The sequence below is a fragment of the Leptosomus discolor genome, chromosome 5 (assembly GCF_034619465.1).
Source record: "Leptosomus discolor isolate bLepDis1 chromosome 5, bLepDis1.hap2, whole genome shotgun sequence".
NCBI classification, from domain to species: domain Eukaryota; kingdom Metazoa; phylum Chordata; class Aves; order Leptosomiformes; family Leptosomidae; genus Leptosomus; species Leptosomus discolor.
Genome location: NC_141395.1, coordinates 20720018 through 20735813, shown reverse-complemented (window position 1 = coordinate 20735813; position 15796 = coordinate 20720018). Strand labels below are relative to the sequence as shown.

The window sequence follows — 15796 nt, the reverse complement described above, 5'->3', positions numbered from 1 at the left end:
AAATGGAAAGTGCAACCCCCTTCCCTCCAAGTTATTATAATTTTGAAATTAACGGGCCTTCAGGCAAAGATATGGGGAATAGGAATAACAGTTCTTTACTAATATATATATATATATAACACAAGGCAGGGAAAAACAAACAACCGACTGGTTTACACTGACAGAGTCAGGAATACAACCTGACACCCTGTTAGGGTGGCAGTAGCAGTCCGATAAGATGTGGCTGCAGTCCTCCTGAAGCGATGGGTGTAGTTCTGTGGAAGCAGCAATCAGGTAAAAGAGTCTGGTCTTCCTCCGAAGGTCCAGTGGTAGGTAGGTAGCTCTTGTCCTCTGGAACTCCAGTGGGGGGAAAAGCTCCTCCGGGAATCCAGTGGAAGAAGGCTGCTAGGGTGTTCAAAATCTCCGTTTTTATTTGGCATGGACTGCTTGGCTCCTTCCCCCCCCCCCCCACCCCCCCCCCCCCCCCCGGGCGGAGCATCTCACAATGGGATGGGGAGTCGTGAGGCAGTTCCTTGATGGGCCATTAACAGGGGATAGTCCAGAGGGGGAAGGCAGGGAGCACCACCCCACCTGGTCTCAACAGCTCCTGAAGATGGTAACAGAATATTTTTTTTTTCTTTTGGCACATTTTACACTGTAACCCAGGACAGTAGAACACCTCTCTTTTCTTTCTCAAACATAGGAATGAAGTCATTTGTTCATGTTTTTAGTGAACAGACAAGCACTGTAATGGTGTATATTGATTTTGTGAACTGTATGCATTACCTGAACTTCCATGGCAGAGTTAGGAACAAACACAAGCAAGTCATTTCCCTATATATACAGCTAAAGTCTTTGAATACAGTTATTACTCTGTACTGCATATGAAGTTAGAACTGCAGCTCGTGCAGCTTGAAACCAAGGCCGTTCATCAGAGTGAATCTACCCTAAAGCAAGATGTTTTGGGCATGTTCTCATGGAAGTAGTCAGGAGCTCCTTTGGAAATAACAAAGGTGATGGTAACTACTAAAATTAATCATGGCCATAGCTTTTCTTTGTCACACTGACATCCTTTCTTGGTTTTGATTTTTAGCACTTTTGCTTTATTACTCTTGTTGCATATGGCATTTACTGCCCTCCACATGGTGTCCATCAGTCCTCTTATTCCAGTAAAGGCTGTGTTTAAAAGCCTTGTTTCCTGCTCTGAATTCATAATAGTCTTCAAACAGTTTTAGTCATGTTCATCTTTGGCTAGCGGGTGAGATCATTCTTCTTTTAAACTGAGTGCATATATTTATATTTTTGTTAATCTCATCTAGAGTAGACTTGGCCAATAGGAAAACCAGAATGGATATGCTGAGATGGAGGTCATGGGGCTGAATGTCACAGAGTTCAGGCACGCAGTAGTTGCTGACCGCTGTTTTTCTGTGGAGAATAGGAAATTGTTGTGACAGAGGCTCTGAAACCTCTGGCAGCATGTAGTGGACAGAGACAGCAGTAGGCTCAGAGCAGGCCTATATAAGCCTGGTGGATTAGCATCTGTTTTGATAACAGCTTCAACAGGAAGCTGTTTTCACCTGATGCTTGTGGGCTGCGTAACATAAGGTGTCCCTCATGCTAAATTGTCCCTTCAGGAAAATGCAGTATTGATTACCTCAAAACCTGGCTCTTGCAGTAGGTTATTGAGGCTTTAGAGAGAGGGGACTGGTCTCTAGATCAGAGGCCAAAAGGCACAAAGTAGTTGTATCCACAATACATATCAGTTGGCCCTTGATGTCCCCTGGACAAAACAGAGTACTGCCCTGGCTCTAGGCATAATTTGTGTGTGCCTGCACTTGGAGGGGGCGGGGGGGGGGGGGGGCGGGGGGGGGAAGAGAAAGAGTGTGCACTTTTTCAGCTGAAATTATTTAGAATGATGTGAAGGATGTGCAGTAGCTCATGGGACTGGTAAAACACTCATAGATAGCATTATACAGAGGGTATGGGAAAGAATACTAGCTGGTGCAGTCAAACCATGCCAGGATTGTTGTAACAATTAAGCAGTATTGCTGAACAAGGGTGCAGGGTTCAATCTTGCTCCATGTTCCTATATAATTCAGCAGTATAGACACAGCCTGCCTTTAGGACTAGTGAACTGTCTATCAACAATATCAGGAGATACCATTGTACGTTTACAATTCCAGTTACAATTTTCACACAATGTCAGAACAGGCTAATAAGGACTAATATAGACTTGTTTATTTAGTACCTACTCTATAAATAGACAAACTGAAATTAATCCCAGAATTAAAGCAGTTTCTTGTTCTACCTGCAGGGGGCATTCATACTATTCAGTACATCATTCCTCTCGAGTTGACAGTGAATTCAAGGGATTATTTATGATTATCTCAGTTAAGGGTGCATGAATCGGGAGCTTCGTGGCACTTCTGGTACTTGGTTTACTGACCATACCTGCCTTCTGTAAAGACTCTGAGAACCTATAGCTGGGTAGGTATGAAATGGCTGAAAAATGTGGTTGTGAGAAGAGTTGTTAAGGGATGGTCAGATATTTTCCTAAGCAAAAATACTATTTTGCATGCTGAACTACTTTTTCATTTTAGTTATAAAGTTTTTAAAATTATTGTTATTACTAATTTCTAACCCTTTTCATTTTAATACATTTTTATGTTTAGTTTGTGCACAGTGCTGAACTCTTTTAAGCTCCTTCTCAATGAAGCTACTCCACAGAGCATGCACTGAACTTGCAGAGAGCAGCAAAAGTTGCAAATACAAAAATTTTGGAAAAGACTTAGTGAAATCAAGCTAAAGTGTAGAAAGATGGTATTTTATTTTCTTGGAACCAAGAAGCATAAGAGGAAAAAGATCATTATATCAGGGCTATTAATCAAAACACTTTTCAAAGCATTTGTTTCAGTTTTAAATTTATTATCAAAGTGATTATTGTTGTTTTCTTGAAGAGGGAGCATGCCCCTTTGGGAGGCTCAGGAAGTATCTTTATAAAGGATCTCCCCATCCTGGAAGTAGCAAGGGCAAGGAATGTAGACTAGCTGGAAGAACAGGTCTGATAAATGGTAACCCAGGCCCATTGTATCAGACAATGGCAGCTGCTGAACAAACACTGGCAGGGCAGTATTAGTCTGCACAAAGAGACAAGCTGAAGCACAGAACACTTGAGATCCTATTCATGAGATAGCTGTTGATCCTTAGATGCCTCTGGAAGAGAACGGCTGTTAGAAAGTTAGCAGACTATAACAGCTGAGAATAGAGCTTTAAGAAACAGAGAAAGAGAGGAACAAGAGGAGTTTTTTGCCTCCTTTTGAGACTAGTCATCCTACTTTTGGGCATTCATTCTTAGCACGAGCCATAAGACAATATTCTGAGGAAGTCTGTATTCATTATGTCAAAGTGACTGTGAAGTATATCACTGAGAATCCAGGGCATTGAGATGAGGATAAGGTGCTTGTCAGGAAGGTCATCCTTGGCAGCAGACGCACCTATATCGCAGAAGACAGCATCGCTAGAACTGCAGTTTCCTTTCATGTAATAATGCAGCGCGTATTCATGAAACTGAGAGTGACTGAATGCTATATTCCAACTTCTAAGTGCCTGACAGCTCTCCCCTTGGATGCATATATTTCTGTAGTCTCTTTATACTGTCAGAAGCTGCTTGACACACAGCTTGCTCTTCTGAACTCTCATCAGCTCTCTGACAAAGCTTATTGATTATTCCTTAGTGGAACTTACATAATAAATATTTGAGTGCAATCACTGCAGATGGTGTGCTAAGACTTGCTGCTCTGCTGCTCTCAATCATATTTTTAATACAGAGGCCTTTCTGCTTATTCACACTTCCAGTAAAATAGTTCATGAGCCTTAACAATTTGAAAAGTGACTAGGGTTACAGTGATTGCCAGGTGGAAGGAATTCAGGAAAGCCTTTCTTCCTGGCTGGCACAGAGATCTCTTTCTGTAGAATCCTGCCATCCTTACAATGGGCTCTATAATATTCTAGTAAATTAGGCTTATGATGCCTAGTGCATGTATCTAAGTATGGGAATACAAAATGTACTCTTAGGTCTGTCGGGTCAGATGTTGCTAAAGAGATTAAATCGCAACGGTTACCTGACTTTTGTATGCCTCTGGGTAGTGAAAGGGAGGGCGGGAGGAGTTGTTGGAACTTGCTGTTTGTTGTAAATTTGGCGGCGGATTCTACCCATCTTATTATTCCTCTTTTCTGTTTCATGTACTGCAGATTAAGCAGGAGTACTGTTCAAGCAGGATCTGCTGGTGAAGTAGATCCTGAAGAAGATAAGGAGCCGAGATTTCTAGCAGAAGTAGGAAAAGGCATTAGCACCCCATTCCTTTACCCCCAGTTCCATGGTGGCAATCACAAAAAGTTTAATGATTAGATTATGATTCCACCATTCCCAATAGGTCCCTTTTTTTGTCATGCCTACTTTGTAAATTTGGGGCCTGACTTCAGGGGTTTTGAGCTGACTTTTACAATACAGTAAAATCACTGTGTGATAAGCTGTATGCAAAAGCTAAAACATCTACTACAATCAGGTCCTGAGATTTTCCTGTAATTTCCAGCATGCTTTTTTTCATGCCTTGCTTTTACCAGCTACCAACTTTCTCCTTCAATAAATTAAATCCTTTCTGTTAATCTGTAACTGAAGTAGACTGTTAGCAAATGAAATGCTACAGTTCTAATCAGATTGCTGTCTACTATGGCATTTTTCAATGTGTGATACTTGCTGGTATCTGGTGCAACCTGGAGAGATCTCTAGAAAGGCAGGTTTGCTGAATAAACACAAGGAGTAAGCTCTGTTGCATGGAAGGATTTAAGAAATATTATTTCACTTTCTTCTTCCCAGCGTCAGGTTAAAGTTGTCATGACTTAAGCACATTACAAATTCCCGCTGTTCTCTGTCATATCATACTGAACTTGGATACCTTTTCCATGCTGTAAGTGCTGTACTCTTGGTTTTTGCCTGGATGATATTTGACTTGCACTGTCATCAGCTAAAGCTTCCAGATTTTAGACTTTTTTAAGGAACTGTGTACAACTTAGCTTCCTGTTTGTAATAGTTTGCTACACCTAATTGCTACAGCTCTTAAGAGAAGATTCTCTTCACAGTGAATGCAATAATGAATTCTGAATGCTGCCCTCGCTATCTGCCCCATGTTCTATTTTGCTGAAGAGTGCAGAGTGCTTCTTTTCTTATCATAGGCCCCAGATGTCTAGGATTCTTTCACAGAAGTAACTTTCAGAATAATATATCTTGTGATTTAATTTGAAGTTAAGAAAGAGACTTGGTTAAAACTAGAATAATGGACATGGATAAGGGTAGGACTTCAATACACTACAAAATTATTGCTCTGAAATCTGCCTCCTGGCTTTTTTTCTCCTTCAGCATTGTGGTTCAAATCTTTCTCTGAACTTAGAGAAAGCAGTGAAATGTGTTCAAAAATTACATTGAAAGAGCCATCAGTTAGGGGTGGTCTTTGCAATGATCAGTACTTGTTATTGGTACCCTTCTAGGAAGGTATATAGCACCGATTAAAATCCTGGTTCAAATTCTCTTAGAAGATAGGGCAGCAGTTGCCATTTGTCTGCCTTGTGCAGGTGATTAGGCTTCTGATTAAAGTCTCAGTCATAAACTATGCATGAAGGACTAGCATCAGGATTAGAAGTCTTAGCAAAAGTATACAAAATAGTATTACATCATGTATAAAGCAAGGTACGTGTCCACCATAATAAAATTTATTAGGGAAAAAGAAAGGCAAAAATAACAAGCTTCCACATACATTTGAAATAGTTTAAGATAATTCCCCCTGCCTCATTATTGCCTAAGTGATCCGTATTTAAGTCCTGTCTTTTACCCGCTTTTGTGAACTAATTTGAAGAGAAATGTGGACTTAAATACCTGTGACCTTTGAAAAATTAGGCTTCTTAGCCTGAATGGTAGGAAGAAGGAAAACCTTGAAAACACCTATGCTTGAACCTTGAAACATTAGCTAAATTTGCAAATTTGCACCCCTAAGCATCACAAAGGATCTTGCCCTTGAAGCCAGTAGGTTGGCGTTCATACATGGTGTCTGTGTGTTCTGCATTGGTGAATCAGTGGAATAGGTTCTCTTCTTTGTAGATGTTATGTTTTACTGGAAAAGCAATACATGTTTCTGTGACTCCTTGACTCAGAATACAACAGATTCACTTTTATCGTTTGCTTTGCTTTCAACAGAACATATATTTAGTCTGATTTGCAATTCCTAAGCATAATATTAACTGAATAAGGATATATTCAGGTAAACAATCAGTGGTTTAAATCTTTATTAACTAGAATTTACTTTTTGTCAGCTAGAAATTTATTGTGTAACAGATATAATTTTTATCATAAGAAGGATTAAAAATCCATTATCTTATTGAAAAAATGGACAAAAATAATTTCATTTTATATTCAGTAATTCCAAACAAAAATTGCAGTAGTCTAGATACTTAGAAATGTAATTGTCTCTGCCATTTCAGTTTGACAGACCTACATTCAGATTCATATTCACTACCTTTCAGGTTTACATAGGAATGATAGCTGCTTGATGAAGCTTCATTGCTTTGCTTCTGTTCTTTTCATACATTAAGACAGCAACAAATTTGATTTCCTGACTCAGTCTTAGATAGTTGATCAAAGTCATTGGAGCACAGACCTTGAAGAGTACCAGCATTAACCTCGCTCACTCTTGACTAAGTATGAAATCGTGGCAAAATTGGTACTGCACTTTTCTTTATGCACTCTGCATTTTTCTTATCAGTGGCATGTGAAGTGGAAAAAAGGTGGCTGAAAAAGTAAAAAAAAAAAAAAAAAAAAAAAAAAGGAATAGTTTATTTGCTAGAAATGATGACAAATAGCTATACAGTCTAGCCTAACAGTCACTCTGATCTAGAGAGGACAGAGTGACTTGGGGATTAAAGCCTCAGCATGCAAGGTTAACCATCTGTCCAGCCCAGAAACATTATTTTTACTTGTGCCATGAATCCATTCCTCTAGAATGGATGTGTTTCCTCTAGAACCATGTGTTCTAGCCTTGCCAGACATTTTTACCTCTTGGTTCTCTTCCTCTCATCTCAGTCTTCATATTGTGTACTGAAAAATGTCATGTTTCCTTTTAACGTTGATAATCACAATCTGTGTTTTAAAACCATTTCCTTCTGCCCTCACAGGAATTTGTCTCCTGAGCCACTGTGCAGCTTTATCTCCCTGTTCTTCTTCATTCATTGTAAATGTTTCAAAAATTTTCTGCCTTTGGGCCAAGGATTTTTTAAGGTGCATCTTGAATTGCTTAAAACAGGTTATGCAGCAGGGTTCTGCCTGTAAAATTGAGAGACACGAGTTAGTTCACTTCAAAAATGGTTGTTTGACTCAACCCAATTAATATCATGTTGACCAGAGTCTACAGCTGCTTATTTTGCAAATGCAGTTTCATAAGTAGTAAAATAAAAAAGCACAAACCATTTAGGGTGACTATTTCCTCTTATTTTTTCCTGCTTCTGCATCTGGGCAGCTCAACCCTGTTTCAATCTTTTCTCTTTAACTGTTTAGCCTAAATAGACTCTGATGCATTTAATTAGCATATACATGTTTATCTTTGTGAATCTTAGCCTGGAATGAAGCCCAAGAACTTGTATCTGACTATAATGAGCTGACTTTTAAGGTTCAACCAGCTCAATAAGCATTTCATACACTGCTAGGGAGAGATAAAACATCTCCTTGTCCCAGTGCTGTCACTTTCACACAAGCTGGCCTCAGAGTTGTTTGTAAGGCCATTCAGCAGCACCACTTTACATAAAGTTTGTGAAGTCAATACCCAAGCAAGCCATTGAGCAGAGCTGTAATTTACCTTCTAACACCACCAACCTGCCTTTACCAGCTCTTTGAATGCCTAATGCTTGAAAAGTGTGGTGCATTACAATGTAAAAAATAAGACTGAAGGCAAAATCTTGAAATAATAATTACAGTAGGTTCAAAGAAACCACAGACATCTATAGCACTCTTTTACCTTTATTAAAAAATGAGGCCTTTCTGTTTTAAAGTCAAACCTCCAAATACATCTAAAGAACCTCAGAACTTAAGAATGGCCTCTGTGTCAGATTGAATGTCTTATCTAGCCTGGTATCCTGTCTCAGACAATGTCCAAAAATGGATGTTGTGGGAACACTATAAATGAAGGGAAAGCATATATACTTCCACAAGTATTCCTATCATCAAGCAATCTGTGGTTCAGGAACTTCCTGAGCCAGAGATGGTGCTTTGTATTTAGTAACTCTTGATGGATTTCTTTCCCATTAACTTGCCCAGTCTTCTCCAGGAAGAGATAGAGGAGATAAAACCTGTGCTCTTTTCATTTTCTAACCTTTATTTCTGGGAAAAACATTGGCCGCATTCCACAAAGTCAGAAATAGCTGTAATGCTGTTATAGCAGCTGAGTGGCCTATGGCTCCAGTGAATGACAATGGCAATTTCACATCTCCTGGCATAAATGTGTGACACTAGAGCTACACATTGGTCATGGAGTGGGACTGACTGATGTATTCAGAATCTTTTTGCTGTATTTATTTGGGTTTTTCTTTTCAAAGGAAAAGGTTAAAAATACCTTTAACAAACTACTTAAAAGCTGAATCTTCAGATCTTTTCATTGTGCAGTTGTACTGCTATGCATGAAATGTTGCATAGTCTTCTGAATCTGGTCTAATACCCAAGTCAAATTGGTTGAGCTAAGGGCATTTCTGTTTGCTGGTTCCATATGGAGCATTTAAAGCTCTATCCTACCTAGCTTGTTTATTTTTTTACTTTATTTTTAATGAAAATACCTGTACAGTTTCATGCAACCTTTGTCTCCAATTAGTACACAGTACTTAACCACAGTGAATTAACAGATGTTAATGTACAGTAAAAAGCAATGTAAACTGCTGCATGTATACATAGTAATTAGCATGTGAGAATTCTAAGCATCATTATATTTGTTTTTATGCCACAGTAAACAGAAAAAAAACAAACTAGATTGTTAAGCCTTTTTTTCCTCCTGACTGTGTCAAGATACATGTGAGACTTTCCAAGCCGTGCCCTACTCAGTGGATAGTAGGCCGTGACTTTAGCATAGCAGTTTGGAGGGAAGGAAAAATGAAGTTACAGCAGCTCTGATGCCAGGAAGAGTGCTTCCTATGGTGTATAGACACAATCCCTCAACTAAAAAAATTGGAAAACTAGTGCTAGAAAATGCTCCATACATTTCTTAAATAAAATTAAACTTAGCTAAAACTTAACTGCTTAAATTAGAAACATTTCAAGATGCTGAATATATATATGTATACACTGTGGTTTGGTAAATCAATAGCAAATAGGTATGCATACAATTTATGTTTTTATACAACACACACAAAGGCTAGACAGCTTTCTCAGTCAGTGTTGCCATGGGCTTATTGTTATGTGTGGGACTGCTTCGCTGCTTGATTACTGTTTTTTGTTTACACAGCAGATACAGTGATACATGTGCTGGTACATATGTACCAGAGGATATACTTGTGCTACCCTTGAGCTATCCTGTCCTGTGTACTGCTGCTAAGCATAGCCAAAGAGATAAAAGAATTTTGCTTCTACATTCTCCACGAAACCTGGCTCTGAAAATGAGTTGTTAGCCCATGCCGAGCTTCATGCAGCTTCAAACTGTCCTTGACCTGTCTGTACAAGTGTGTTGCCTACACATAGATGCTCACTAGTGAGGTAATTCTGTAACAGGACACTGGCAAACTGCAGAAAAGAAACAAAGTCAAAGCTGGGCTTTGAAATGACTTGAAATTATTTGTGCAAACTCAGATCAGTAATAATTTTCAGCTTAAAACCTCAAAGAATTTCTGCAACTGATGTTTCATCTCCCCCGATGAGGCAAATACTAGACATAAAGCCACATTCAGCTGTAATACAAGGCCGCGAGCTCCCATCCATGTTTATTCTTCCTTCTTAGAATCATAGTGATAAATGATATACTCGGAAAATGTGTTTGAAAATGTTGTGGGAATTGCCACAGTTGTTAAACCCTGCCAGGTACTCTGACTGAAACCTTTATGTAAGTATCTGTTCATGACTTTTATTCAAATGTTTATCGGAAAAAAAAATTCCAGCTTTCTAAAAGCCTAGAGCACTAATAATTTCTAGATCTACGAAGCAGCATATGTGCCTCCAGTGTGACTTAAATAGAATTTTGTGCAGTGTTGCATTCTTAAAGCTGCCACCATTTGAAGGTGGGATGAGAAATTTTTTTTATTGACAAACAGATTTCTCCAGGTCCCTAGAATTCACTGTATGCACGTATGTGACCAGAATTATCTTGGATTTGTCTGCGCTGAACATCTCGGTACCACCTTGTGTTTAAAATGGACATGACAAACATCTCCCTTTGGAGCTCTCCTTTGGGGTCCATTCTGGCAGTAGGTCCCTAAAGCTTACCTGAGTAAGTGTGCTGCACACAGAGCAGCATCTCTTTCTTGTTGGCATTTCACAGGAGGAGCGCCTTTTCTCTCTCTCCTCACCATTTGTTCAGTTGCCTAATCAGAACACGCAGTTCGTAACATCCAAGTTAAGTATTTAACTCCCTCTCCACACTTCAATAGCATCTTAACATATGTCACTAGATTCCACCTGAATGTATGTAGTGTCTCAGAGGATGTCCAGAAGTGTGAGTGCTGTAAAGTTGCCCAGGCTAGTTGTGAGTGAGCTAGCTAAAGTACCAAGAGATACAAATTTGTGCAGCATAAAGCTTCTCCTGGGCTAATATACCTTGCTTTCATGATACAGTACAACCATAGCAATATAGCTTTCAGGACCCAAGATAACTCCTCTACTGATAGCTTAGGTATTGCTACATTTTCTGTATCTCTTTTGAAGAAATTCCCAAATCTCTTTTGGATTAAGCGTATTTTTCTAACAGAAAAAGCAGAACATGTATCATACATATTTCGTTACGTATGTTACAATAAGACATAAGCTAATGCACTACTAATCACTTGAACAAATGTTATGAATGTGTTTTTTTCCAAAGGTGATTTATTTCATAAATATTTTTTTAGTGTTTAGACTTTACAGACTTAAGTGTTGAGGATTTTTGCACAGCATACTTACTTTCCTAGTTATACATGAACATGCATAATTTGTAAATTTAGTGCATGATAGCTGTTTAGTGAACTTGTAGTTTCTTCTAAACCCTAGGTAAGATAAACATTTAAATTCATTCTTACCTATCCTTCATTGCAACTACTGTAGTTAACATGATTTAAAAGCATTAGCCAAAGCTGTTTTAAAAAATAATTAACTTTGCAAAGGATACTTCAGGCCGTATATGATTTTATATGTTAAATCACTCACTACTCAGCATCATCTGAAGCTTGCTAATATTATTCAAGTGCAAAGTTACTCCACGTGAATACCTCACTATTTTTATTTAATGCATTCGCAAAAACACTGTTCAACAAACAAAATAACTTACAAATAATGGCATGTAGTGTGGTAAAACATTCACCTTCATGATCCAAAGGCAAAAATAAAACACTAGCAGAGTAAAACCAGAATAGAAGCAATGGGAATGCATCATAGTATCATGCTAATCTTAAATACGACCCAAAAGGATGATGTATCTCTAAGAAAGTAAATGCCTGTAATGTACACATTAGGAGCAAAATATATTTGGAACAGTATTAATGAAAGAAGAAAATATTTTCTGTCTGGCCCTGCATTTACTATTACATGTAGTAGCAATACTGGGAAAACTCTCTATAAAAGGCAAAAATTGCTTAGTCCTATATCTGACAGTATATGAAGTACCTTTTTGTAGTCGGTCTTTGTAGCTCATCAATCAGGCCAAAGCGTTAAACAGGCAACTGCATTGCTTACGATTTAGAATAACATGGTCTGTCTCCTTCTCAGTGTGAAACATGTCTTTGTGTAGATGGCCAGCATAGATACGACCTACATGTAAATTATTAAAATACAACATTAAACACAAAGACTAAACGGTACTATCTGTGTAATCCCATTTAGGTTAGCGGAGTCTGTGATGCTTTAGTTACTGTAAGTGGACTCCACTGCAAAGCAGTACCAGCTGTAAGGTAATTTTAGTATTACTTTGGGTCACATACGATAGTCCTAACTTGAACTATTTTCTACTTTTTCCTTGTGTAAGAGGAGATAAATCACTCTTTTATGTATTCCATTGTGCTTCAACAATCCACTAGTCCAAGTGGTCAAGCACTTGGAGTAGATAATCATTGTAGGTCCCTCCCAACAGAACTATCCTACCCTACCCTACCCTACCCTACCCTACCCTATCCTATCCTATCCTATCCTATCCTATCCTATCCTATCCTATCCTATCCTATCCTATCCTATCCTATCCTATCCTATCCTATCCTATCCTATCCTACCCTATCTTACCCTATCTTACCCTATCCTATCCTATCCTATCCTATCCTATCCTATCCTATCCTATCCTATCCTATCCTATCCTATCCTATCTTAAAAACCTAGTAGCTCTACCATAAACTGAATATGTTGCATAGGATGTCTTTGTGCTCATTTATCAAACCCATGTATCAGTGCCCTACTTGGTAAATCTCTGATGCAGATTTTGAGCCTACTGATTTTAAAACCAGTTTCATAATTTTCCATGTGCTTAAAAATATAGCATACACCTAGACAGATGTCTTTTGTTATTGTCATCCAATTTTCTTTATCATCATCTGCTGACAGTAGAGAATACAACTAGTTGTGATATAAAGTAGTGCTATCCCAGGCACCGAGGTTATCTAACATGAGAAATAGAAATAATAATTTTAACTTCTTTATGATGGTAACATTTTACTATTTAGAAATTCTCCCCGAGCTCATTACCAAAAAAGGTGTTAACAAAATGCTTACTATTCCTCTTGTGTATTCATAGGTGAGATGTGTGTAGTGTTCTTCAATTAAGTGCACAGTTTAGATGGGCACAAAAACCTGTCCCTGCGCCTACAGCAATACTTTCAGTGGTTATATGCATGTGTGTGCATGCTTCCCAAAACCTCACCCACATGCTGGAATGCAAACACAGAAAAGGCAACTGTTCAACAGGATGCGATGTAAGCTGATTGCCTGCTCTGTAGAAAAAAATTACATACAGATTTAGTTTTCATTTAAACAAAAGCAGGAGTCATATAATAATTCCTTGTTTTAACGTTACACTACAAGGGTAAAAACCTGATTTTTATAATTTTTATCTGCTGTACTGGCAGAATAAAACAGCTCTGCTTTCTATTTTAATTATGCATCATAAAATTAATTTAATAAGGAAAACACTCTTCAATTCCATATTCTATTTCACACCTACTTTGCACAATGTTATTCAAAACAGTTACTGTACAAAACAGTATGATTTTCTATGTACAAAATTACTTTAAGAGAGCATTCAGGTTACATACTTAAATCACAAAATGCCACTAATACACTGTTACAGATGAATAAATTTAAAAAGAAAGATGTTGTAAACAGACCTTTACAACAGTGAAAAATATCGTAAGACTCCTGTGGTCTATTTAACACTTCTAATAGCTTTCCCCGCAGGCAATAATGGGCATACCTGTTTGAAAATCCTACAGTCTATTACATTTCTACAGCATCTTTCATCCCAAAATATTTGCATTCCACATTTCTGGCAATCTCTTGAACAAGAGGAGAGAGCAACCACCAGCACTGTCCTACTGTGTGGGTGGAGACATGGAGATTTTCCCAAAGCCATCTTGGACAACTCCTGACTGTTATGAGAAATGCTGTGGGGTATTACTGCTTTTTCAGAACAGGCAGGACTCTGTTTTTAGTAATTTGACTTGTATGAAAACCCCATAATTAGTAAGATGGCTGGAACTCCACGTCTCTACCTAAGATAGAGGTTCTCCTTCAAATAGCAATTGGAATTAACAGTTCTCACGACAAGCATAACTTGAAGGTTATGCTAACAGTAATCAGAACTGAGTATTAATCTGCAAACATTTATACAGAATATACAATAGCACCAAGTACATTCACTGAGTGCAGCGGGTGGCAGCTTGTCACATGGATTAATGCCTCCAGATAAATGCTTGTTTTACCTCAAACCATAGACAAAGGATGACATTATTGCAACTGCGCCATTAATAACCTGCTGCTTCGTTAACTGCTACAATGAGATCTTCACAGATCAGCTAGAAAAAGCTAGGGAACTTTTCTTTAAGTGTTCTTTCTGTTGACTGTTCAATAGGAGAGACACGAATAGTGTATTAATAGCCCATGTACTTGGTATTCCCTCTTGCAGCCTTCTGTTTATTGTGTATGAGAGTTATGTTTGCTTTATATGAGCAGCATTTTGAGTTCAGGACAAAGTCGTGAACTTTTTAAAAATAGAAAAATATTTTAAGTCTAGTCATCATAAAGCTGTCACTGCAGAACATGGCCTGCAGGCACTCAAGTTTAGACTCTACAGTGTTTCTACTGATCAGCATTTCAGATATGCTCAGTTAACAACCAAGATTTGACTAAGAGAAGTGGGAGTTTAAGAAGATAAGCATGACCCCTCCCCTCTCAAGTGAGATTGGCATTATTCAGTGAACTGCTTTTTTAGGTAATTCCCCAACCTCTATTGGAAATTGCTACCACTAATAAATTTTTTTAGGTTATTTCCCTGATGTCACTTTTCTCCCTGGTATTGCTGAATTTCTATTATTAACCCATGTGAACTGTTAAACGGATTGCAATCGTCATGGCAGTAGTACTTGCCAAAAGAATTAGACTATAGCACATATTGGTTTTCAAATGAGATTTTAAAGAGAGTGGTACAACAGTTCCTTATTTGTTGGTGGTCCAGCAAAGTTTATTAGAAGGTATGACAACATCACATCAGCTTACATAATTGTTCTAACTAACATGCAATCGGCTACAATGGTCTTCCGTTCAGCTGAAACAGCGCTATAGTGTTGAATCATCTCACACCTTTGTGACGCGGGAGTTTCATGACCATTTAGAAGATGCAGTCACTTAATGGTTTTGCTCAAGAAGTAGCTGGTTGGAAACACGAAGTTCTTTTGTACTTAAACTGAGGCTACGGTCTGAATGCAGAAAGTTACTCTGCTCTGACTGCAGGAACAGTCAACATACAAAGGATTATTTGTCAACCTTCATCCTAACCTAGGAAGTGGTCAAACAATTTGAGGAGTGTGAGAAAAGAAAGGGGACTGTCAAAAGAGAAAAACACTGAGAGACTTACATAAGGTCTTCAGTGGGACTGTTCTTGAGATTCTTCTTATTGATCAATTTGTTGAACACCATCTCTTTGAAAACTGGACCATGGAAAATCCATCTGACTCATCAGTGATTTAATTTTTTGGTTTAAGAAGTGCACACAGATTAACAAGGCGTGCCTGATAATGGCATGTGGTTATTCAGGGTGTGAACAACCTCTAGGGTCTGTGAAAACTGACAGCTTCAGGGTTATTTAATGTCTATTGAAGAAGCAGAAAATAAAAGCAGAAGAAAATCTTAATGAGAAGGGCATATAGGGAGAAGCAAAATGTTACTAAAGTATATACTTAAAGTATAATATCTATATATACTATATACACTATTATACTAGACAATGTCCGTATTAGGAATAATACTAAAATAGCATGGTCAGTTATATTTTTTTTTTCCAGATATGTAATCTTAGAACTAGTCAGAAAAGGGACATTTATACTAGAATGCAATGTTCTACTTTTTCCTTAT

The 15796-nt window shown here is 38.1% G+C and overlaps 1 protein-coding gene across 1 annotated transcript in view; it reads left to right on the top strand.

The window, feature by feature from the left end:
* Nucleotides 1-2380: 2380 nt before the first annotated feature.
* Nucleotides 2381-15796, top strand: part of COBLL1 (cordon-bleu WH2 repeat protein like 1) — a 100728-nt gene continuing 87312 nt past the window's right edge. Inside the window, exons 1-2 of the mRNA XM_086465959.1 lie at nt 2381-2439; nt 4231-4312. Of these exons, the coding sequence (XP_086322085.1) occupies nt 2381-2439; nt 4231-4312 (141 nt within the window). The remainder of the gene's footprint in view (nt 2440-4230; nt 4313-15796) is intronic.